This window comes from Topomyia yanbarensis, chromosome 3 (assembly GCF_030247195.1).
Source record: "Topomyia yanbarensis strain Yona2022 chromosome 3, ASM3024719v1, whole genome shotgun sequence".
Taxonomy (NCBI): domain Eukaryota; kingdom Metazoa; phylum Arthropoda; class Insecta; order Diptera; family Culicidae; genus Topomyia; species Topomyia yanbarensis.
This window is the reverse complement of record NC_080672.1, coordinates 146,752,786-146,779,137: the sequence shown is the minus strand read 5'-3', so window position 1 is coordinate 146,779,137 and position 26,352 is coordinate 146,752,786. Positions and strand designations below refer to the sequence as shown.

The following is a 26,352-nucleotide window of genomic DNA, read 5'->3' as shown; positions in this document are numbered from 1 at the left end:
TGTTTCGTGTTGTTGAGCGTACACATTGCATCGTACCTTCATGCGGCAGTTCCTAGATCCATGACCAAAGTGTAAACACCTCATGCACTGCGTGACGTCATTCCATGTTCCTCTATACGCTTCCCATGAAACGATGATGTTGAACAATGAGCGCACTGCCTTCAGCGCCCCGAGAGTAACAGTGCCTTTCTTGAAGTGGATAAGGTATAAACTATCTCTGTAAGTTTTTTTATCATCCGGCTTTCTGGTTATTGCATACACTTCAATCGGTTTCAGCTTGTACCGCTCCTCCAGCTCTGATTTTATGTAATCCGTCTTCATGTTTGGTAGACCTCGGACAATCACCTTGAATGGTTTTTCAGATACTACGTCGTGGGTGAAATACTCTGCATTATGTTTGTTCAGATAGCCTCTAATTCTGTCGTAACTCTCGCGCGACTGGGTCATCACCTTGATCCCTGTCCTGGTCAGCTTATACTCTGCAACGATTTTCATCGAACTGATGATTTCCGATAATTTGTCCAACCGAATTGACTGTACAACAATTGGTGGAAGTTTCTCTCGGCGGGGTGCTGCGGGTTTTTGTATGCCTGCATCTGTATCCCCGAACCCGTTCAGGTCACTAATATTGTTGGCCGTTTCCTCACTGAGGATGCTGAACCGATTTTTCGATAGAACGGACTCAACGTCATCAAAATTGCACTGCTTCTTTGTTAATTGCTCTGGCGTGCTAGCTGTGACATTAGCCGAATTGGGGCTAGCACCCGGTATTTTCTTTTTGCGCTTGCCCATGAGGCCGATCCAACTGTACGACTTTTCAACTTTACCACTTTCCAACTATTAAATACACGTCTTAATCTGCTCGCGTTACAAACGGAACTGGTGTTGAGGTAGCAAAAATCACTACATATCGCTTATATACGATCGTGTAGCGAGACGAAGGTTCGTCCTTTTTTGTGTTTAGCGCGTTTCGTTCGTTCGCTACTCCGCCCCTTTGGCGAACGATGTGCAATGAAGCGAATGCATAACAAGGGGTGCTGTGTGCGCGAGTGGCATCAGTGTTACTCGTATTGTCTACGTGACTACACACGCATAAACCTACGACAATGTCTGCACGCGGTAAAGGAGGAAAAGCGAAGGGAAAGCCAAAATCCCGCTCAGTTCGTGCCGGTCTCCAGTTCCCTGTTGGCCGAATTCACCGTCTGCTGAGGAAGGGAAATTATGCTGAACGTGTCGGTGCCGGAGCACCCGTCTACTTGGCAGCTGTGATGGAATATCTTGCCGCCGAAGTACTGGAGCTGGCAGGAAACGCTGCTCGCGATAACAAAAAGACCAGAATCATCCCCCGTCATCTGCAGCTGGCCATTCGAAATGACGAAGAGCTGAACAAACTGCTCTCCGGTGTGACCATTGCTCAGGGTGGCGTGTTGCCTAACATACAGGCCGTACTGCTGCCGAAGAAGACTGAAAAGAGGGCCTCCGCAGCAACTTAAATCCCGCTCCTTTCTAGCCGTAAAAACCGCCCTTTTCAGGGCGACTATTTTCTTCTGATAAAAAGAGTTAATTTGATTTTCACTCCGATAATCATCAACGTACATTTCTGTGAGCATTGCACAAGTTTTTTTTTTTGCAATGCTCGTCAGACGCTTAATAATAGTTTCCCTCATATCATGGCATTGACGATTTCACCCAATCTCTCAAAAGTTCACTCATCGATTTGGTGCTAAATCACAAATCGGCCGCGCAAGATTTCCCTCAATGGGTCTTGTTTTTCACACGCTACTACTGTCGATCGGTACGAGGTGGTGCTGCTGGCAAAAAATCCCCCATCGGCGTGCTGTCTAACAAACACACACAGCCACCCGCCTGAGCATTTTTGGAGGGAAACGGAAAATTTCTGCTAATAATTCTTAGTAAAATATGATTGGTTGTGGTCCTGAAAAGGACCGTTTGTTGCTGTTTCGTTCTGGGGGGTGATGGGCACACACCAAATTTAGGCCCGCTCCCCACGGATCCGGCGAGCCAGTTGGATGTCTTTCGGCATGATGGTCACTCGCTTGGCATGGATAGCGCACAGATTGGTATCCTCGAACAAACCAACCAGGTAAGCCTCGCTGGCTTCTTGAAGGGCCATGACGGCTGAGCTCTGGAAGCGCAGATCGGTTTTGAAGTCCTGCGCGATCTCACGAACCAGACGCTGGAAGGGCAGCTTGCGGATTAGTAGCTCTGTCGACTTCTGATAGCGACGAATTTCTCGCAGCGCGACAGTTCCTGGTCTGTAGCGATGGGGCTTCTTAACGCCACCCGTAGCTGGGGCACTTTTACGGGCAGCCTTCGTTGCCAACTGTTTGCGGGGAGCTTTCCCTCCGGTGGACTTGCGGGCGGTCTGTTTCGTACGGGCCATGGCGCGAAAATTCTGCTCTACTACTGATACCACTGTGATGCTGTTCAAACGACGAATGATGACCAAAACAGACCGACCGATTTTTTGTCGTGACTAACGACTTACCTTTCAATATAGGGGCCCCTTTTCAAAATTTCGGAAGAAAAATGATGTAAGATTTTGAACGCTTATATCTTTTGTTGTACTGAATGGATTTAATCAATTTATTCGGCATTTTGTCGAAAATATTTGTACCAATGTTGTATTAAATTTTGGAATATGTAGGATATTCATTATCAACGGAAAAATAGTGTTTTGAAAAATCTTTCGAAAACGACTCGGAAAAGTGAAAATTTTCAGCCCATCCCGCACAGAGCCGTCAAAATGGTGCAGCAAATGAACAATAAAATAATGAAAAGTTTATATAAAGGTCCACTACATGTTTGTTCCTATGATTATTCGTATTGGGTTGCTTGACGAGAGCAGTTGGTGGGGGAAAGCCGGGATATTAATTTTGGTTAAGCCATTAGAAGTCGCACGGAAAGGAAAGGCTCATGCACGCCACGAGAACGAGCGAGAAAGCGATAGTAGTGCATATTAGCGAAAGCGTTACGTACATTTTGAACCTTAATAACTTTTCTTCTACAAAACGGATTGCCAATCTTGTTTCATAAATCGGAAGGAAAACGTTCAATGCTTGCTACCGATGCGTTCTTTGCTATATAAAATTTGTTTAAATAGTTCGAAAACTACTTTAAATGAAATCAACATTAATGATAAAACCTATAAATAGGGGTGTCGCAGCTTTTCTCTAAGCCAGACGTGTGTAAGACGCAGTGCATAACAGACGTGCGTGGTCGTGAGAAGCTGCATCGGACGACCAATCAAATCAGCTACCATCGGAGAGAAGAAGAAAAACGTTGGTGGAGGTGGTGGCGGTGAGAAGTCCAAAAAGCCAAAGGCTAAGAAACGCAGTCACTGAAAAGGCGGTAGTAACTGCCACTAAAAATGCCACCAAAACATCGAAGGCTGCAAAGCGTACTCATTCGGTGTGAGCTGCGAAAGGGGAAAGATCGTACGGATGTACGCAGTAAAAACAATCGTCGGCAAGGTTTGAATTGTTTTAAAAGATTCCCGTCTTGTATCAACATAGTTATCTACAAACCGTCCTTATTAGGACGAATACAAAATGGAAAAAGAATTTAATTAGAAAGTTTCTTTTATTAACTGGTATTAAGCTTGCGCTTGGTAATTCTGTACTTTTACCAGTGAATCATAAGAAAATGTTTTTCTAATTTACAAACCCGAAGGTTTTTGCAAATCCTTCCAAGAAAATCAGTGAATGTGCCAACTCTGCCACTAAGCGAAAGCTACACCAAAACGAATGATGAAAATATTTTCATTTATCGAACAAAAGGACGTCCTTCCATCTGCATTGTAAAGCCAATAAATAGGAACACCATGATGAAAACCGTGCTCATTCGGTGTGAGCTGCGAAAGGGGAAAGATCGTACGGATGTACGCAGTAAAAACAATCGTCGGCAAGGTTTGAATTGTTTTAAAAGATTCCCGTCTTGTATCAACATAGTTATCAACAAACCGTCCTTATTAGGACGAAGGCAAAATGAAAAAAGAATTTAATTAGAAAGTTTCTTTTATTAACTAGTATTAAGTTTGCGCTTGGTAATTCTGTACTTTTACCAGTGAATCAGAAAATGTTTTTCTTATCTACAAACCCGAAGGTTTTTGCAAATCCTTCCAAAAAAATCAGTGAATGTGGCAACTCTACCACTAAGCGAAAGCTACACCAAAACGAATGATGAAAATATTTTCATTTATCGAACAAAAGGACGTCCTTCCATCTGCATTGTAAAGTCAATAAATAGGAACACCATGATGAAAACCGTGCTCATTCGGTGTGAGCTGCGAAAGGGGAAAGATCGTACGGATGTACGCAGTAAAAACAATCGTCGGCAAGGTTTGAATTGTTTTAAAAGATTCCCGTCTTGTATCAACATAGTTATCAACAAACCGTCCTTATTAGGACGAAGGCAAAATGGAAAAAGAATTTAATTAGAAAGTTTCTTTTATTAACTAGTATTAAGTTTGCACTTGGTAATTCTGTACTTTTACCAGTGAATCAGAAAATGTTTTTCTTATCTACAAACCCGAAGGTTTTTGCAAATCCTTCTGAAAAAATCAGTGAATGTGGCAACTCTGCCACTAAGCGAAAGCTACACCAAAACGAATGATGAAAATATTTTCATTTATCGAACAAAAGGACGTCCTTCCATCTGCATTGTAAAGCCAATAAATAGGAACACCATGATGAAAACCGTGCTCATTCGGTGTGAGCTGCGAAAGGGGAAAGATCGTACGGATGTACGCAGTAAAAACAATCGTCGGCAAGGTTTGAATTGTTTTAAAAGATTCCCGTCTTGTATCAACATAGTTATCAACAAACCGTCCTTATTAGGACGAAGGCAAAATGGAAAAAGAATTTAATTAGAAAGTTTCTTTTATTAACTAGTATTAAGTTTGCGCTTGGTAATTCTGTACTTTTACCAGTGAATCAGAAAATGTTTTTCTTATCTACAAACCCGAAGGTTTTTGCAAATCCTTCCAAAAAAATCAGTGAATGTGGCAACTCTACCACTAAGCGAAAGCTACACCAAAACGAATGATGAAAATATTTTCATTTATCGAACAAAAGGACGTCCTTCCATCTGCATTGTAAAGTCAATAAATAGGAACACCATGATGAAAACCGTGCTCATTCGGTGTGAGCTGCGAAAGGGGAAAGATCGTACGGATGTACGCAGTAAAAACAATCGTCGGCAAGGTTTGAATTGTTTTAAAAGATTCCCGTCTTGTATCAACATAGTTATCCACAAACCGTCCTTATTAGGACGAAGGCAAAATGGAAAAAGAATTTAATTAGAAAGTTTCTTTTATTAACTAGTATTAAGTTTGCACTTGGTAATTCTGTACTTTTACCAGTGAATCATAAGAAAATGTTTTTCCAATCTACAAACCCGAAGGTTTTTGCAAATCCTTCCAAGAAAATCAGTGAATGTGGCAACTCTGCCACTAAGCGAAAGCTACACCAAAACGAATGATGAAAATATTTTCATTTATCGAACAAAAGGACGTCCTTCCATCTGCATTGTAAAGCCAATAAATAGGAACACCATGATGAAAACCGTGCTCATTCGGTGTGAGCTGCGAAAGGGGAAAGATCGTACGGATGTACGCAGTAAAAACAATCGTCGGCAAGGTTTGAATTGTTTTAAAAGATTCCCGTCTTGTATCAACATAGTTATCCACAAACCGTCCTTATTAGGACGAAGGCAAAATGGAAAAAGAATTTAATTAGAAAGTTTCTTTTATTAACTAGTATTAAGTTTGCGCTTGGTAATTCTGTACTTTTACCAGTGAATCAGAAAATGTTTTTCTTATCTACAAACCCGAAGGTTTTTGCAAATCCTTCCAAAAAAATCAGTGAATGTGGCAACTCTACCACTAAGCGAAAGCTACACCAAAACGAATGATGAAAATATTTTCATTTATCGAACAAAAGGACGTCCTTCCATCTGCATTGTAAAGTCAATAAATAGGAACACCATGATGAAAACCGTGCTCATTCGGTGTGAGCTGCGAAAGGGGAAAGATCGTACGGATGTACGCAGTAAAAACAATCGTCGGCAAGGTTTGAATTGTTTTAAAAGATTCCCGTCTTGTATCAACATAGTTATCCACAAACCGTCCTTATTAGGACGAAGGCAAAATGGAAAAAGAATTTAATTAGAAAGTTTCTTTTATTAACTAGTATTAAGTTTGCACTTGGTAATTCTGTACTTTTACCAGTGAATCATAAGAAAATGTTTTTCCAATCTACAAACCCGAAGGTTTTTGCAAATCCTTCCAAGAAAATCAGTGAATGTGGCAACTCTGCCACTAAGCGAAAGCTACACCAAAACGAATGATGAAAATATTTTCATTTATCGAACAAAAGGACGTCCTTCCATCTGCATTGTAAAGCCAATAAATAGGAACACCATGATGAAAACCGTGCTCATTCGGTGTGAGCTGCGAAAGGGGAAAGATCGTACGGATGTACGCAGTAAAAACAATCGTCGGCAAGGTTTGAATTGTTTTAAAAGATTCCCGTCTTGTATCAACATAGTTATCAACAAACCGTCCTTATTAGGACGAAGGCAAAATGGAAAAAGAATTTAATTAGAAAGTTTCTTTTATTAACTAGTATTAAGTTTGCGCTTGGTAATTCTGTACTTTTACCAGTGAATCAGAAAATGTTTTTCTTATCTACAAACCCGAAGGTTTTTGCAAATCCTTCCAAAAAAATCAGTGAATGTGGCAACTCTACCACTAAGCGAAAGCTACACCAAAACGAATGATGAAAATATTTTCATTTATCGAACAAAAGGACGTCCTTCCATCTGCATTGTAAAGTCAATAAATAGGAACACCATGATGAAAACCGTGCTCATTCGGTGTGAGCTGCGAAAGGGGAAAGATCGTACGGAAGTACGCAGTAAAAACAATCGTCGGCAAGGTTTGAATTGTTTTAAAAGATTCCCGTCTTGTATCAACATAGTTATCCACAAACCGTCCTTATTAGGACGAAGGCAAAATGGAAAAAGAATTTAATTAGAAAGTTTCTTTTATTAACTAGTATTAAGTTTGCACTTGGTAATTCTGTACTTTTACCAGTGAATCATAAGAAAATGTTTTTCCAATCTACAAACCCGAAGGTTTTTGCAAATCCTTCCAAGAAAATCAGTGAATGTGGCAACTCTGCCACTAAGCGAAAGCTACACCAAAACGAATGATGAAAATATTTTCATTTATCGAACAAAAGGACGTCCTTCCATCTGCATTGTAAAGTCAATAAATAGGAACAGCTTGATGAAAAGTGTGCTCATTCGGCGTGAGCTGCGAAAGGGGAAAGATCGTATGGATGTACGCAGTAAAAACAATCGTCTGCAAGGTTTGAATTGTTTTAAAAGATTCCCGTCTTGTATCAACATAGTTATCCACAAACCGTCCTTATTAGGACAAAGGCAAAATGGAAAGAGATGGGTTGGTAATGTATATGACATAACAGGGGTGTCGTGACCACACTTCGAAGTTATTTCAAATCTTGCAAAGCATAAATTGACATAATTTCAATGATTGTTCCTTTATGAATGAAATAACAAATTTTCAGGTCAACGCGGCAATAACTTTGCAATTTATAGAACAATTTTATATTTTTAGTTATCATATATTAACTGTCATCTCTTCCAAACAACTTAACCCTCTGCTGCCAACCACGTGGTTTTGCAGGGTTAAGGAGAATCATTGTAAAATGTCCAATACATGATTTTATGTTGTTACCTCCACTAAAACCACTTCAGAACACTCCCACCTGTCATACATGTACATTGTCTGCATGTTGAAATCATTATATGAAATTATTGACCTGTATTCAACGCGGAGAACTCGGTAATAAAATTGTTTTGCTGAATATACTAACGAACGGGATCCCCAGGAAAATTTCGCTGAGCCCGGTGAATCGAACTTAATGCGCAAAATTTAGCCATTTGAAGGAGATACAAGCAGAATTTTAAGAATATGAGCATCGCGGTTATGTCCCGGACATTACCCGCCCCTAGTTTTTCGCTAAGCGTGTTCATTTCTGTACGGAAAAGATTCCGATGGTTGTTTCGAGAGATTTTAACATTGATAGTTCAAAGCAAGAAAATATGAAATTTGTTCATTTCATGAATGAATGTCTCAACGAGCTTAGAATCCAGCGCATCCCCGATCAACGCAGACGCCAACAACAAAGGTTCTTTTCAGAACCACCATAATTATTATAAAGAATAACTTGAAACATTCCCACATATTTCATTGAGTATCATTCGATTTGAATTACAAGTCAAACGAGTAGTCACGACACTCCGGTTATGTCCTAGACATTACCCACCCATCTTTTTTATAGTCGCGAATAAACACTACTATCGCCTGTCTCGCTCGTGTACGTGCCATGTGCCTTTTCGTTCTGTATACGGTTCGATTCGGCTACTATACTTCCCCCACCATTTCCATTCCGGAGCCAGTGTTGCCAGACTTGATTTTTTCAGCTTTTCATTAGATTTGCAAAAAAATATTCCTAAAAAGAAAAACTATGTATGAGCAAAAAAAATCGCCTAGAAATCAATAAAATTCCAACAGTAGAAGAATATCAAACAGAAATAGTTTGTTCATCAGTAACAATTTGTTCCATCATAGATCAGTATCAGATATCGATATTTAAGTACCATAGAAGCCAATATAACGTACCATGTAGACGGATGTATAGAAAATCTTTATAAGTTAAAAAAAAAACCCGTTTGTTTTTCGATTTACTTTTTCTTTCTTTCTTTTTCAGGAGAATCAATTTCCGGGCAATCGTTTTCCAGGGAAAATGCTACCATGTCAGCATTAGTCCGGATAAAGCAGATTTCGGCAATCCCAAGCTACTAAAACAGTGGCAACAGTGAACTTCGTGTTCGCGCTATTTCCCCTTCAAACCAACACATCACGAGTAAGCATATAGATAGCAGCCATGGTAATCTTCCTATGCGGCGGCGACTGAGAATGTGTGTGCATCAGTATAAAAGCGCTACTCAATGGGCCGAATTGCAACATTCAGTCTTTGTCTGACCAGCGAGCTGTACGGACGCTTTTGTATACGCGCGTAAGCAAGCAAAGTCGAAGTGACGTGGAAAAATACAGTGGATTTATTTTTCGTTTCCCGCGAGTGTGACAACCGGCATAGACCGGGAAAGCATCCGCTGCCCTTTTTCGGCTGGGTAGCGCCGACGGGAGTAAACATAGAGTCGCCAGCAGAAGGTTAACATTAGCGAACTCATATATGTTGAAAAAGAGTGATATGTGAATTGTAGCAAATTTCCCGTGTTAGTGACAACCGGCATTGACCGGGGAAGCATCCGCTGCCTTTTCATTTGGATGACGATACCGGGAGTGAAAAAAACCGCACACGAGAAGTGACGAGAACGGTGCAAAAACCGCCATCAGAAAAGTGACGCCACTGGTAGTGAAAAAGCCGCCATTAGTGCAGTGAGGTGGCTGGAGGTTTTTAAAAACAAAGTGATCGTATGTGAAAAACTACTATCGGAAGAAAAATTGACGTTATCGGTGAAAAAAACCACCATTGAAGATCCCGCTGGCAGTGAAAAAACCGCCATCGGTAGAGTGACGCGGTCGGCGATCAAAGTGAAACGGTCGTGAAGCAATTGTGGAAAAAAAACTGACGTGGTGACGTGGTCGGTGTGTGAGTAGAGAGAGACGCAATTGGCTGTAAAAAACCCTGTCGGAATAGTGACGTTTTTGTAAAACCAGCTATTGTTGCCAGTGAATTTTATTTCTCGTTTTTCTCTGCAATAAAACATTGAAGTGAGTGGCTGTTGGGAATATTTTGTTCGGCCGAATGGCCTCATCATCGACATACGGGCTGCCTCGACCGCCGGATGATTACGGCGCAGGCCTGCCAAGATGGATGGATGCGGAAGGAAAGCACGGAAAGGTGATTGTTCTTCTACTTAAGGCTGCTAATGAGGGAGTACTACCGAAAAATCATCCCTTCACAGTGGGTAAGTCGATCCAATTATTAATCGGTGGCGCATATACTGCTACCACCGAAGCAAAAGGTACTAAATATGTTGTGAAAGTGCGAAATCAGGAACATGCCTCCAAATTGCTCGGTATGAAAAAGCTAATTGATGGAACGCCGGTCGAAATAACAGCACACCCCACGCTTAACTATAGTAGATGCATAGTTAACTGTCCAGAAGTAATCGATATGACACAGGAAGAGCTACTAACAGAGTTGGCTCCTCAAGGAGTAACGGCAGTGCGTCGCTTTACCAGATTGGTGGACAATATGAGAGTGAACACGTCTACAATAGTACTGACCATGGAAGGAACAACCTGGCCACAGCATATTTTCTTTGGAGCGCTTAGAGTGGCAACTCGTTTTTATTATCCCGTACCCATGTTATGCTTTAACTGTCTTGAATACGGACATACAAAGGCTCGATGTAAAAGTGCACCACGGTGCCAAAATTGCTCGGCACATGAACACAAAACCGAAGAGTGCAAAAATACCGAAAATTGTTTCCACTGCAAGGAAAGCCACAAACCGACCGACCGTAATTGCCTGATATACAAACGAGAGAACGAAATCATCCGGATAAAATCCGAACAAGGATTATCGTTTGCGGAGGCCAAAAAACTATACGACAGCCGAATCGGTGCTAAATCGTACTCCAACGTCAGCAAAAGACTGATCATACAGCAAGAAGATAACAAGGACAAGGCAATCGCGAATCTGAAAGAAGAAATAACCGCCCTACGGAATCAACTTGCTGCTGTGATAACCGAACTAAAAGGACGCTCAAACTGTCAATGCCAAAAAACCGACGAAGGAAAAAAGAAAAAGAAGGAACTGCAGAAAAAACGCCAAAAAGAAGTCTCGCCGGAAACGCCAACTGGATCCGAATTTCGTCCCCCACCCTTGAAGAAGATAACTTCCGGAACAACTAAAAATACTGAGCCCGATCACCCAAAACAAACTTTTTCGACACAGTTAACACTAGAACACACTTTTGAAACAGAAATTTCCGATGTAAACACAGACGGTATGAGTATAACGGACAACGAATCTGACAGATCTGACACTATTGTTATCAACCGAAAAGGAAAAAAGAAACTTCTCCGACCTAACAATGACGCAATCAACCAATAAACAAGCAAGAAGACAAAGAGACCAGTATGTTGATAACACTTTCGCTATACAGTGGAACATCGCCAGTTTGAGACGCCGACTACCTGAATTACAATTGCTAATAAACCAGTACTCACCCTGTGTACTGGCGCTGCAGGAGACCATGACCCCGATAGATTGCGCCCCCACCATTAAGGACTATGATTTGTACTTAGTTGAAGGAATAATAAATAACATTAAACACGGAGTAGCACTGGGAGTGCGAAGTGATATTCCCCACAAACAACTACAAATTCGAACAGAGATGCAGGCAATAGCTGTACAAATTGACACAGGTTCGAAGTCAACAATTGTAAGCGTGTACATCCCTCCAAGCGAACGATCAAACAGAAACATAGAAACACAGCTCAGCGAACTCATACTTCAACTACCAGAACCAGTAATATTAATGGGAGATTTCAATGCTGCTAGCACTGAATGGGGATCCAAGCATACTGATCTGAGAGGGAAAATGATAGAACAGTGGTGTATTGACAAAGGTCTAGTTTTCCTCAATGACGGCACCCACACCCGAATAAGTCTAGCTGATGGATCAACTTCTGCAATCGATCTTTCCATAATATCCTGGCAAATCTCAGCCAGATTTAGCTGGCAGGTGGAGGAAGACAATCACGGCAGTGACCATTATCCCATTAGATTGGTTACTGGCCGCTCGTCTCCGACAGTCTGTGCAAGGCCACGATGGAAATACGACAACGCCAACTGGGAGAAATTTCAGAACGAAATTAAAGATAACATGGACATATCGAAAGAATACTCCGCCTCCGAATTCAGTCAGCTTATCTTCAATGCCGCCAAGAAATCAATCCAGCGAACTAGTGGTCGTCCAGGACCTAAATCTGTACCATGGTGGAATGACACGGTAAAAAAGCCATTAAGTACAGAAGAAAAACACTTCGAGCACTACGACGATTGGATGACAAAGATTCAAGAAAAGTACAGGCGCTAAAGGATTTCCAGGAAGCACGAAGGGATGCTAGAAACGCTATTCAAGAAGCAAAAAATTCGAGCTGGAAGAAATTTGTTGAGGAAATCAACCCAACCACTACATCCAAGAAGCTATGGGAAAAAATCAACGCACTAAGCGGAAAACGGAGAAGCAATAGAAAATATCTGCGAATTGACGGCACATTCACCGACACCCCTGCCGACATGGCCAATTCACTTGCTGATCACTTTGCAGCAGTATCGGCAACTGATGGCTACTCGAAAACGTTCCAGGAACGTAAGGAACAAGAAGAGAGAAACGTACCCAACTTCAACACAGAATACTCACCACTGGATGCTAACTTCAGCTTTAGCGAATTAAACTGGGCACTCAACAAGGCTGCAGGGCTATCTGAAGGTCCTGATCGAATTGGATACCCACTGCTGAAACATCTTCCCGTACAGGCGAAATTGGTTCTACTAGACATTTACAACGGTGTTTGGAGTAGCGGTAACATTCCAACCGAGTGGAAAGAGGCTACTATTATACCAATCAAGAAACCCGACAAAAAAGGAACCGAAGCAGAAGAATACAGACCGATATCACTAACCAGTTGTGTCGGTAAAATTCTTGAACGGATGATAAATCGGCGATTGACTGAGGAAATAGAATCAAATAACAGACTTGGAAACCGACAGTTTGCCTTTCGTCCAGGCTCCGGCGTGGACAGCCATTTAGCTCAACTTGAGACGATTCTAGAAGACGCGCTAGAATCCGGCATGCATGCAGATGTGATAATGCTTGACTTATCGAAGGCATTCGACAGAACGTGGAGACACCCAATTATCTCTACTCTCAGCCAGTGGAACGTTGGGAGCAGGATGCAGAGGTATGTCCACAACTTCCTGAACGAAAGATGCTTTAGAGTGTTTGTAGATGGTGCACTTTCTGATCGACGACCACTTGAGAATGGAATACCACAAGGCTCAGTGATTTCGCCAACTCTCTTTAATATCGCCATCAACTCCATTTGCGAATGCATCCCGGAAGATATAGATATACTGATTTACGCGGACGATTTAATCATCATCGCTGCTGGAAGCTTCCCACGAGCCGTTCGAATAAAAGCACAAACTACACTAAACTGTGTGCTAACCTGGGCTGAACAGCAAGGGCTTGAATTTTCTGCTGCAAAGTCCAAACTGCTCCATGTATGCAGTGGCGGTAAGCACAAAAACGTCCCAGACTTGAAAACCCCGAAAGGCATCATCGAAAAAGTAGGAAGTACAAAGGTACTAGGAGTACAAATAGATTCAAATCTGAAGTTTATGAAGCACGCTGATTACCTCGTCAAAAATTGTCAAAACCAACTAAAGATACTAAAAGCAATTAGTAGAAGATATGCTAGCGGTAGCCGTCAAACACTTATCAGGATCTGCAACAGCATCCTGATAACCAAAATTACCCATGGATTCGGACTATATAGTAGGGGTGGTGAAAGGGTGATGAAACGGCTTCAACCGATCTACCACACTGCGATTAGAACTATCTCGAAAGCACATATAACCAGTCCCATACCTTCACTACTCATAGAAAGTGGACAAATGCCTTTTGAATACCTCATGACCGGTTGCCTCGTTAGCAAAGCATGCAGCTGGCTGGAAAAACGACCAATAGATGAAGAACTGATCTGTCCTATGGTCAGAAGGACATCAGAGTGGCTGAAGCGGTTAACATCACGTCAATTGCCGACCATCAGTACCCTTAGCCGAGTAAGCGACAGAGCATGGAATTCATCCGAACCTGCTATCGACTGGAAAATAAAGAACCAACTGAAAGCTCATGAAGCCCCAGCAAAAATACAAGCTGTATTCAACGAGATGCTAACGAAACAATACTCCACATCGACAAAGTTTTACACCGACGGCTCGTTAGACGAGAAGGGCGTCGGTCTGGGAGTACACAGTGAACACACCAATATCTCTATGCGCATTCCGGACTGTTGTACCATTTTTTCAGCAGAGGCATTAGCACTTATGATTGCCGCTGAAAATGCACCGATCTCTGGCCACACGATTATATTTAGCGATTCAGCGAGCTGCATTCAAGCTATTGACCACGGAAAGTCCCGACACCCGTGGATACAGGCTGTCGAATGCACATCGGCTGATAAAAATATCACATTCTGCTGGGTGCCAAGTCACTCTGGCATTACTGGAAACGAAAGAGCAGATCATCTAGCCGGTGAGGGTCGAACCAGAGAGTGCAACGATATCCCAGTACCAGCTAAGGACTTCGTGCAATATGCAAAAGCTCAACTCCGACAAGCATGGGATGCAGAATGGAACAACTGTAACACTTTCACGAGAAGTATAAAATCAACAACCGCGGCCTGGAAAGACAGGAATGATTCTTCAGAACAAACTGCTATCACCAGGCTCCGCATCGGGCACACAAAGCTGACGCACGATTTTCTCCTGGACCGGATAGACAAACCACAATGCTGCGGGGAAGACCTCACAATACGGCACCTACTGGTAGACTGTCAACGAAATCAGCAGAGTAGGGACCTACATTTTGCCAACCTGACTTTAGGTGAAATACTTGGACCAGATCATGAAGAAAAATTGATTGAATTTATGAAAGAAGAAAAATTATTAGATAGTATTTAAGTTCACTTTGTTAAATGAAATGTAGTTATTTATTTTTGATTGATGTGACGAATGAATAAATTTAAAGTCACATAAATAAAAAAAAAAAAAAAAAAGAATTGCAACATTCGGTATTGGAATCTCGCTGCTGCAGGTGTGCTGCGCTAGCCTACTAAGTTATTACCTACAACAACCAAGAAGATGACTGGCCGTGGCAAAGGAGGCAAAGGGCTCGGCAAGGGAGGCGCTAAGCGGCACCGCAAGGTGCTTCGTGACAATATCCAGGGCATCACCAAACCCGCCATTCGTCGTCTGGCTCGACGTGGAGGAGTGAAGCGAATCTCCGGTTTGATATACGAGGAAACCCGTGGTGTGCTGAAGATTTTTCTGGAAAACGTTATCCGGGATGCTGTGACGTACACCGAACATGCCAAACGGAAGACCGTCACTGCGATGGATGTCGTCTATGCGCTTAAACGCCAGGGACGCACATTGTACGGTTTTGGTGGTTAATAGCCCTACCGTTCACTACAACACAAAAGGCCCTTTTCAGGGCCACCAAATGTTTAGAAAAAAGAATTAGTTTGAAATGTATCCTTCATTTTTTCATCCACGTTGCAGGAGGGACGTACTGTTTAATGTGCGATTTTGATGGATATGCGAGAGACCAGTGTTACGACAACGCGCTCAGTCGCTGGGTTTCCCTTTTTCATATATGCATTTCCTTTCTCTCCTGAGCTTGCGTATCATGGGACAAAACTGCTCGTTTCTCGATAGCAACGAACCGCCGACCGACTCTTTTTTTTCGCGCGCGCGTTTTAGCTTACCACGCTTTCACCTACCTGCATTTGCGCTTGTGATCTGCGTCGGGGGACAATCGTTCCCATCGATGCGTGCGCTGAAGCACCTGGGTGTGATGGCCGACGCGTGCGGTTTATTAGCTCACAACCATGTCGACGATTATGTATGCGAGAAGTCTGCTACACAACGATGTAGCGAGTTGATCAGTATATCCGAAATAATAGAATTTTGAGATAGCCAAAGCAATGCGAAATAACACTGATTATTAGTGCACTAAAATCAAAATCCGCAACTAAAATGTTGGATTTTTTTCGAGGTATTTCTCTCTCTCTCTCTCTCTCTCTCTCTCTCTCTCTCTCTCTCTTTGCCGTCGAAACAAGAAAGCATTTCGCGTGCGCATTGTACGGTTCTACGAGCAACACAAGAATCTCGGCGAAAAGTGCACGGTGCAATATTTTAAAAGCGAAAATGTTGCGTCATCGACTGTTTACAACACCTTTCGACGCTGCAATCTCAATGCCGGTTGATAAAAAATTATTTTGGGTAAATATTTTGTTTTGCACGAAGCAAGTTACTTCCCTCGCCAAAAAAACGCAAAAAAAAAAAACACAATCGTTCCCGAATTCGATCCCATTTGTACCCTAAAAATCACAACCCGCTTCACAATTTGCTTCAGTGTCGCCCAATCGCAGATTTCTTCGGGATTTTGTTTTGAGAGCCACGAATTGCAAACAGTTGATTGGTAGAAGATCACGAAATGCATTAGCAAAGTGTTGACATAGACGCCGTACTACGCGCCTGTTCCGACATCAAACGGAAGCTTCGCCGAACAGCATCCAATTACGGATCAGTTTCAAATGTTCACTAATTTTTGGTCAACAATGGAGAACGTATCTTCTAATTTCAATCAAATCGTTTGTCTTTTTTTTGACAGGTTGCGAAAAAAAAATCCAAAATTTGTGTTGCCACCCGTTAACTTTTTCTTTTTAGTAATTTTAATAACGAAAGTTTTCAGCAAAGGACCAGCAGACCGAAACGTTTTCCGCGGGTCGCCAAATTACGAGCACTTCCGCTCGAGCAAATATATTCAAAAATGAAATAATTTCATATAGAGAGAAGTTTTCTTTCGATTGGATAGCATCGAAAAGGTTTTCCAATTGCTAGATGGTTCAACTTAACCTATTTTCCACAATTCAGTTTGCACGTGCCGCCATAGTCGGATACATGATTTGATAATATTCGGCCATACGCTTAAAACAGAATGTTCAGCGGGTGTTAGTTTGGACGGTGCGGACAGTGCAGTAAATTGAATGCAAACTTCCAGTGTACTTTTCACAAGCAGTAATTCGATTTTGGTTGATTTAAAACAACAGTCCGTAAAATTTTACCGGCACCGATCGAATAGTAACTTTCAACCGTCATCTACGCGTTCCCAAACAGAGCCGATGAATACGAACCTAAACAACAGACACCGGGCCCCCGGTTATCATCATCATCAGTCTGTTTCTGACAAGCGAGCCGAGCGGACGCTCTGAAGTACTCGAGCATAGCAAGCAGACGCTCTTGAATACGCGCGCAAAAGCAATCAACAGAAAAAGTGAAGTGTAAAAACTTAACATTTTGTTTCGGTTCCCGCGAGTGTGACAACCGGCATAGACCGGGAAAGCCTCCGCTGCCCTTCGGTCGGGCAGCGCCGTTCGGGAGTGAAAATAAAATTTGCCATCGGAAGTGAAAACATTGCGAAGTGAAAAAAACTGTTCTACCATCGATCGGATAGTCTCCCGTGTTAGTGACAACCGGCATAGACCGGGGAAGCATCCGCTGCCTTTTTCATTCGGATGACGATACCGGGAGTGAAAAACCGCAGACGAAAAGTGACGCGATCGGTGTAAAAACTGCCATCAGAAGGGTGACGCCTTTGGCAGTGAAAAAGCCGCCATTAGTGAGAGTGACGTTATCGGTGAGAAAAACCACCATTTAAGATCCCGCCGGCAGTGAAAAAATCGCCATCGGTAGAGTGACGCGGTCGGCGATCAAAGTAAAACGATCGGGTGTAATATTTGAAATAAAGTGACGTTATCAGTGAGAAAAACCACCATTGGAAAGTGACGCTGCGGGCAGTGAATAAAACGCCTTCGGTAAGGCAAAGCAATCGGTGTGAAAAAACTTGCTAGTACAAGTGACGCCGCGGATTGTGAAAAAACCGCCATCGAGAAGTGACGCAATCGGGTGTGCAAATAGAGACGCTGTATAGTAGTGAAACCGCCATTTTTGCGAAAAATCGGAATTTGATTGGTGCCGTGTAATTTGTTTTTTCTAACTTTCCTGCAACAAATCAGCATCGTAGTGAGTGGTTAATTTGGCTATTCGTCCGGCCGAATGGCCTCTTCGTCGACGTACGGGCTGCCTCGGCCGCCGGATGATACCGGTGCCGGCTGTCCGAGATGGATGGACCCAGAGGGAAAGCATGGTAAGGTAATCGTGCTCTCGCTTAAGGCTGCCAATGATGGAGTGCTGCCGAAAAATCACCCCTTCAGTGTCGGTAAGTCCATCCAACTATTAATTGGTAATTCATACACTGCTTCCACCGAAGCGAAAGGCACCAAATATATAGTGAAGGTCAAAAATCAAATGAATGCAACCAAACTGCTTGGCATGACAACCTTAATTGATGGAACGCAGGTTGAAATCACAGCGCACCCTACGTTGAATTACAGCAGGTGCATTGTGAACTGTCCCGAGGTTAACGAAATGTCGCAGGAAGAGCTGCTAACTGAATTAGCCCCTCAAGGGGTGACAGCAGTGCGTCGGCTCACAAAAATGGTGGACAAAGTAAAAGTGAATACTTCCACCATGATTCTGACGATGGAAGGAAGCACCTGGCCACAGCACATTTATTTTGTAGCACTTAGAGTGCCAACACGCTTCTATTATCCTGTACCTATGTTGTGTTTCAACTGCCTCGAATACGGGCACACTAAGACTCGTTGCAAAGGTGCATCCCGGTGCCAAACTTGCTCTGCTTACGAACATAAAGCCGAAGAATGTAATAAGGTTGAAAACTGTTTTCACTGCAAGGGAGGGCATAAACCGACAGATCGGAATTGCCCAATTTACAAACGGGAGAATGAGATTGTACGAATTAAAGCCGAACAAGGCTTATCATTTGCAGAAGCCAAAAAGATCTACGAAAGCCGTGTTGGTGCAAAATCCTACGCCAATGTTAGTAAAAGACTTATCGTACAACCTGATACCAAGGATAAAGAAATAGCTTGCCTTAAAGAGGAATTGACTGCACTACGGAAGCAACTTACTGCCGCGATTGACCAACTCAAAGAACGTGAAAACTACCAATGCCAAAAAAACAACGAAGAGAAAGCACTTAAGAAGGAATCTCGAAACAAACGGCTCAAGGAAGTATCGCCGGAAACGACAACCGTGTCCGAATGTCGACCCCCGCCTTTGAAGAAAACAACTGCGAAAATGGAAGGGAATGCTGAAACTGAATACAAAGTTCAGTTACCTTCAACTGAACCGATGCTTGACGATCTGATTGAAACCGAACACTCTGATACTAACCCGGAAAGCATGAACATCACGGACAACGATTCGGACAGATCCGATACAATAATTATTAAGCGAAGGGATAAAAGGAAACAACGCCAATCCAAAAATGCATCCACCAAACAACAATAACCAAAGGAAGAAAAAAGAAGTTTTGGTTGAAAATACCTTTGCTTTACAATGGAACATCGCTGGAATGAGACGCAAACTACCTGAACTGCAGCTGCTAATTAAAAAGTACTGTCCTAGTATATTGGCACTGCAGGAAACAATGACACCAGTAAATTCTGCCCCCAACATTAAAGACTACGACTTGTATTTAATCGAAGGATCGATCAATAAAACTAAGCACGGAATTGCACTTGGAGTACGGAAAGGTATTCCTCACAACCGACTGCAAATACGAACCGATATGCAAGCTGTAGCTGTTCAAATCGGCACGGGATCTAAAACAACGATAGTCAGCATGTACTTACCTCCAAGCCAGTCCTCTCACAAGAGAATCGAAGAGCAGCTAAATGAGCTGATCCTACAACTGCCTGAACCCGTAGTGCTATTGGGTGATTTCAACGCTGCAAGCACTGAGTGGGGCTCTAAACACACCGACTATAAAGGAGAAATGCTCGAAAAGTTTTGTATGGATAAAGGACTAGTATGTCTAAACGACGGAACGCCTACCAGAATTGACCCCGCTAGAGGAACAATGACAGCAATTGACTTATCGTTTGCATCCTGGCAAATCTCAACCAGATTCAGCTGGCAAGTGGAGGAAGACGACCACGACAGTGATCACCTCCCAGTTAGGTTGATTGCTGGCTGCTCGTCCCCGACTGTCTGCGCCAGACCACGATGGCGATATGAGGACGCCAACTGGGAAAAGTACCAGAAAGAGATAGATGGAAGACTGGTATTATCCAAGGATTACACAATTAACGAATTCAGTCAGCTTGTTTTCAATGCGGCTAAGCAATCGATTCCGCGTACTAGTGGTCGTCCCGGACCAAAATCGGTTCCATGGTGGAACGAAACCGTAAAAGCTGCCATAAAATACAGAAGGAAAATGCTGCGAGCCCTAAGACGACTTCCCGAAAACGATAGAAGGAAAAAACAAGCACTGAATGATTTTCAGAAAGCACGGAAGGCTGCAAGAAATGCGATTGCAGAAGCAAAAAAAGCAAGCTGGGAAAAATTTGTTGAAGAAATCAATCCGTCCATCACACCCAAGAAGCTTTGGGGGAAAATCAACACACTGAGCGCCAAGAAAAGGATAAATAAAAAATACTTGCGAATCGACGGAACACTCACTAACGCACCTGCTGACATGGCCGAATCACTAGCCGAACATTTTGCTGAAGTGTCGGCAACCAAAGGCTACACGAAAGCATTCCAAGTACGGAAGGCAAAGGAGGAAGAAAATATACCGGATTTCAACGTGGCACCCTCGCCACTCGATGCTAACTTCAACTTTAGTGAACTAAATTGGGCACTGAACAAGGCCGCGGGACTATCCGAAGGTCCCGATCGAATCGGATATCCCCTGCTTAAACATCTACCAATACAAGCTAAGCTGACATTGCTTGACCTCTACAATGAAGTTTGGAGCAGTGGCATAATTCCAAATGAGTGGAAAGAAGCCACAGTCATACCGATTCAAAAGCCCGGAAAAAAAGGAATGGAAGCCGATGAATACAGGCCAATTTCGTTGACCAGTTGTGTCGGCAAAATCCTCGAGAGAATGGTCAATCGTAGACTTGTTCAGGAAATTGAATCCAACAAGCGAATTGAGAACCGGCAATTTGCCTTTCGTCCAGGCACAGGCGTGGACAGCCATCTTGCAAAATTGGAAACAATACTGGAAGATTCACTTGATACGGATATGCACGCGGAAGTTATTATGTTAGATCTAGCAAAGGCATTCGATCGAACATGGAGACATCCGATCATCACTACCCTCAGTGGATGGAACATTGGGAGCAAAATGCAGAAATACGTGTTCAACTTCTTGGATGATAGAAGTTTTCGAGTTTTTGTTGACGGCGCCCTTTCCGGTCGACGAATACAGGAAAACGGAATACCGCAAGGCTCCGTAATCTCGCCCACCTTATTTAACATCGCTATAAATTCCATCTGCAAATGTATTCCAGAAGACATGGAAATCTTGCTCTATGCTGATGATTTGATCATTATTGCTACCAGCAAATTTCCACGACGAACACGAGCCAAAGCTCAAACCGCACTCAACAATGTACTGGCCTGGGCTGAACAATACGGTCTACAGTTTTCCACGGCGAAATCGAAACTTATGCATATATGCAACGGAGGCAAACATTGTAAAGTGCCAGATCTGAAAACTCCTGAAGCTACTATTCAAAAAGTGAGAACTGCAAAAATCCTAGGAGTACAGGTAGATTCGAGACTAACGTTCATGAAACACGCTGATAACCTCGTCAAGGAGTGTCAGAATCGGCTGCTGATAATTAAAGCGATCAGTCGCAGATACGCTGGTGGCAACAGGCAAACGCTCTTCAGAGTTTGTAATAGCATTCTACTATCGAAAATCTCTCACGGTTTCGGATTGTACAGCCGAGGTGGTGAAAAGGTGATTAAACGTATTCAGCCAATCTACCACTCTGCTATTAGAACGATCTCTCGAGCCCTTATAACCAGCCCAATTTTATCATTGCTAGCTGAAAGTGGTCAGCTACCATTCGATTACGTTATGACCGGTCGCCTAGTCGGCAAAGCCTGCAGTTGGCTTGAGAAACGACCAGTAGAAGAAGACCAAGTTTGTCCAATGGTCAGAAGAGCATCGAAGTGGCTAGAGCAAATAACAACTCGTCAAATACCAACGATCAGCACACTCAACAGGATAAGTAATCGAGCATGGGATGCGGAAAACCCCGCTATTGATTGGAGCATCAAAAACCAAACTCGAGCTCATGAAGCACCATCGAAAATTCAAGCCATCTTCAGTGAACTACGAACGAATAAATACTCGAAATCTGCGAACTTCTTCACCGACGGCTCTCTGGACGGAGACAGTGTTGGACTGGGAATCCACAGCGAAAATATTGAAATTTCCATGCGCATTCCGAACTGCTGCACTATTTTCTCTGCTGAAGCATTGGCACTTTTGGTAGCGACTGAAAATGCTCCGATCTCCAAGCACACAGTAGTTTTCAGCGACTCCGCTAGCTGTTTACAGGCAATAGAACATGGAAAGTCTCGACATCCATGGATACAGGCGGTAGAAGAAGCGTCTACTAGAAAGAGCATCACGTTCTGCTGGGTGCCAAGTCATTCTGGCATCACAGGGAACGAAAGGGCTGACTTCCTAGCCGGCGAAGGTCGAACGAAGGAATGCACTGAAATACCTGTTCCAGCGAAAGACTTTGTGAAATCTACTAAATCACTACTCCGGCAGGCTTGGGAAATAAAATGGAGAAACTCCGATACTTTCACCAGAAGCATTAAATCATCGACATTACCATGGAAAGATATAACAAACTGTTCTGAACAAACTGCAATTACCAGATTGAGGATAGGCCATACGAAGCTGACGCACAACTTTATACTCGACCGAGAAGACAAACCTCAGTGCTGCGGTGAGGACCTCACGGTGAGACATCTACTCGTGGACTGTCAGCAAAACCAACACAACAGAGAAAAACATTTTAGAAATCAAACACTTGGTGAAATATTAGGAATAGCAAATGAAGTGAAACTTATTAATTTTTTGAAAGAAGAAAACTTACTGAAAAGCATTTAAAATTGTTCAATGAAATGTAAATATATACTATGTGGCGTGACGAATGAAAAAAATACTTTTAAAGTCACGTAAATAAAAATAAAGTAAAAAGTAAAAGCCCCCGGTTATCATATTCGCAGACTTGCATCATCGTGCATCCATCAACTCGTCGTCTACAACTGTGTGTGTGGAAGAAAACCAAACCAAACGAACGCGCAATGGCTGAAACTGCTATCGACGTTGCTGCTACGGCCCCTGCCGTCGTCGCCTCTCCGCCAGCTGCCAAAGCACCACCGAAGCAGGCGGCCAAGGCTAGCAAGAGTGACGCCAAGAAACCGAAAAAATCTTCAACCCATCCACCAGTGAGTGAGATGGTTCTGGCTGCCATCCGGACCCTGAAGGAACGGAGCGGATCATCACTGCAGGCGATCAAAAAGTACATCGCCGCCAACTACATGTGTGACGTCGCCAGGCTGGCTCCGTTTATCCGGAAGGCTTTGAAAACGGGTGTCGAGAAGGGAAACATCACCCAGACCAAGGGTACCGGTGCTTCCGGATCGTTTAAGGTGACGGTCGAGGCTAAGAAGCCGGCTGGCGATAAGAAACCACCATCGGGTGCAGCGAAAAAATCGGCTACTAAATCCGGGGAGAAGAAAAATCCGCCGGCCGGTGGTGGTGGTGAGAAGACCAAAAAGCCAAAGGCGGCGGCAATCCCGGCCGCTAAGAAATCGGCTGCGAAGAAAACGAAAGCTGCTGCCCCTGCCAAGGCGGTAACGGCTGCCACTAAACAGAAAGCCACCAAACCATCGAAGGCTGCAGCGAACAAGCCGAAGGCACCTAAGCCAAAGAAGGCCGCCACCGCCCCGAAGAAGGTCACCGCCGGCAAGAAGTAAATTCCCGACAACGTGCGCGTCCCCCCAAAACAACAGTCCTTTTCAGGGCTAACAAAATTGTAAAGAATTGATTGATGCTTATTTTCCGTTAATGCTCCATTCCCACCAATGAGTTTTCTAGCTTGCGCAGCAGCGCGCGCACACCCGCATTCAACAGGCCGCCGATTGGCAAGATAAATCAGTCGTCGTTAGTTTGATTAAACAAATCACTACAGTAAATAGGCGCGGTTTTTTGCTCAGATAAACGTACGTACGTACGTACAGGTAAATCAATAGTAGGCCGTGGTTTTCTGTTGCCTTAACAAACAAACAAACAAACAGAGCAAGTATAATATTACTCTGATTAGCAAACAACGCGCTTATTTTGGCTATTATAAAACAGAGAAAAATTGGCTGGCACAATAAACAAACGAACGACTAGAGACACTGCTAGAGGATAATTACCGATTTTGTTTAGCCTAAATTGACGAACGTATTGTATTGTTCAACTTTGAGATTATAAATTGTGTTGGGTATTTTTTAATTATTAACGTTCAACGCAGATCAGAAGTTTGAAGGCTGGGAGAAGTGTATTGTATTAACAAGTATGATCCAGAAATGTGTTCTTTTTGCAGCAGAATTTTCATACGCTGGGGCTGTTTTAGACTGAGTAGAATATAGACGACAAAGGGGGGAAAGACCGTTTTCCGTCTTAACGAAAAACAATCAACTAGCGGTAAGGGGAAAAACTATTTCCACAAACTACAGCAAAACACATATTTGATTTGGTGATGATTTGAAATATGGACAGAGAAAAAAAAATGACAACCTCTGACAGCTCTAATGAAACAAACAAACAAACAACAACAACAACAACTATGTTTATATAAACTATGTGTACATTTCAATTCAACTCTTTACCAGAACGGGTTTTGGTGGCCCTGAAAAGGGCCGATGACGATGGGGTGGTGGTGTGTGACATCCGGCGGCGGGGCGGGCGACACGTTTACTTCGAGCTGGTATACTTGGTAACGGCCTTGGTACCTTCCGATACGGCATGTTTGGCCAGCTCTCCCGGTAACAGCAAACGAACGGCGGTCTGTACCTCGCGGGAGGTGATCGTCGACCGTCGGTTGTAATGGGCCAGACGAGATGCTTCGTTAGCAATACGCTCGAAGATGTCGTTCACGAAGCTATTCATGATGCTCATCGCCTTCGACGAGACACCGGTGTCCGGATGGACCTGCTTCAGCACCTTGTAGATGTAGATAGCGTAGCTTTCCTTGCGCCGTTGCTTTCGCTTCTTCTTCTCTCCTCCTCCTGCTTTTGTGGCGATGTTCTTCTGTGCCTTGCCACCGCCGCCGCCGGATTTTTTCACAGCCTTTCCGCTGGCTTTCGGTGCCATAGTAACGACGTGGTTGTGCTGCTGTTAACGCTCTCGATGCGAACTGCGCTGACTGATTGGTAGCAATTTTTTTTTTTTTTTTTTTATTTACGTGACTTTAAAAAAAATTTTCATTCGTCACGTCAATTCAGAATAATATTTACATTTCATTGAGTATAATGTCTTAAAAAACTAAATTTTATCTAGCAATGACAATTCTTTTAAAAAGTTTATTATTTTTTCTTCGTTTTCGGGGTGAAGTATTTCTCCTAGAGTCATGTTTCCGAGATGTTGGTCCCTGCTCTGTTGGTACCGTTGACAGTCAAGGAGCAGGTGTCGCACGGTGAGGTCTTCTCCGCAGCACTGTGGTTTTTCTTCTTTGTTGATGATGAAGTTGTGCGTCAGTTTCGTATGTCCTATACGTAGACGGGTAATTGCCGTCTGTTCTGAAGTATCAGGCACGTCCTTCCAGGATAGAGTTGTCGACTTAATACTTCTTGTGAAGGTGTTGCATTTCCCCCATTCTATTTCCCAAGCTTGTCGGAGTTTAGAATGGACTGATTTAACAAAATCCTTCACCGGTACTGGAATATCGGTGCACTCATTTGTTCGTCCTTGGGCGGCTAGAAAATCGGCTCTTTCGTTCCCTGATATGCCCGAGTGGCTGGGCACCCAGGAGAATGTGACGTTCTTTTTAGTGGAAGCATCTTCCACCGCTTGTATCCACGGATGTCGGGATTTTCCATGGTCGATTGCCTGTATGCAGCTTGCAGAATCGCTGAAGATGACAGAATGTCCTGAGGTCGGGGCATTTTCGGTGGCTATCAATAGTGCCAAAGCTTCGGCCGAAAATATGGTGCAGCAGTCAGGTATACGCATGGAGATGTCAATATTTTCGCCGTGCACTCCCAGTCCAACACTGTCTTTGTCCAGGGAGCCGTCAGTGAAAAATTGAACTGATGTCGAATATTGCCTCGTTTGTGTCTCCCTGAAGATGGCCTGTATCTTAGATGGGGCTTCATGAGCTCGTAGTTCATTCTTGAGGCTCCAGTCGATTTTGGGTTCAACCGCGTCCCAAGCTCGGTCACTGACTCGTTTAAGCGAACTAATAGTAGCTATTTGAGAAGATGTCAATCGTTCCAACCATTCCGATGCACGTCTAACCAT

The 26,352-nt window shown here is 43.3% G+C and overlaps 4 protein-coding genes across 4 annotated transcripts in view; 3 read left to right on the top strand and 1 right to left on the bottom strand.

The window, feature by feature from the left end:
- The window catches only part of LOC131687297 (uncharacterized), a 3,857-nt gene extending 1,453 nt beyond the window's left edge, over nt 1-2,404 (bottom strand). The window contains exons 1-2 of the mRNA XM_058971375.1: nt 2,000-2,404; nt 260-837 (exon numbers count right to left, since the gene is read on the bottom strand). Of these exons, the coding sequence (XP_058827358.1) occupies nt 260-837; nt 2,000-2,404 (983 nt within the window). The remainder of the gene's footprint in view (nt 1-259; nt 838-1,999) is intronic.
- A 9,985-nt stretch (nt 2,405-12,389) lies between these two features.
- On the top strand, nt 12,390-14,837 carry LOC131687296 (uncharacterized). The gene has a single exon (XM_058971374.1). The coding sequence runs from the start codon at nt 12,390-12,392 to the stop codon at nt 14,835-14,837; it is 2,448 nt and encodes an 815-aa protein (XP_058827357.1).
- A 180-nt stretch (nt 14,838-15,017) lies between these two features.
- On the top strand, nt 15,018-15,329 carry LOC131687295 (histone H4-like). The gene has a single exon (XM_058971373.1). The coding sequence runs from the start codon at nt 15,018-15,020 to the stop codon at nt 15,327-15,329; it is 312 nt and encodes a 103-aa protein (XP_058827356.1).
- A 7,818-nt stretch (nt 15,330-23,147) lies between these two features.
- LOC131687294 (histone H1A, sperm-like) lies at nt 23,148-24,466 on the top strand. The gene is made up of 2 exons (XM_058971372.1): nt 23,148-23,741; nt 24,437-24,466. The coding sequence occupies exons 1-2, from the start codon at nt 23,148-23,150 to the stop codon at nt 24,464-24,466; spliced, it is 624 nt and encodes a 207-aa protein (XP_058827355.1).
- Nucleotides 24,467-26,352: the final 1,886 nt, after the last annotated feature.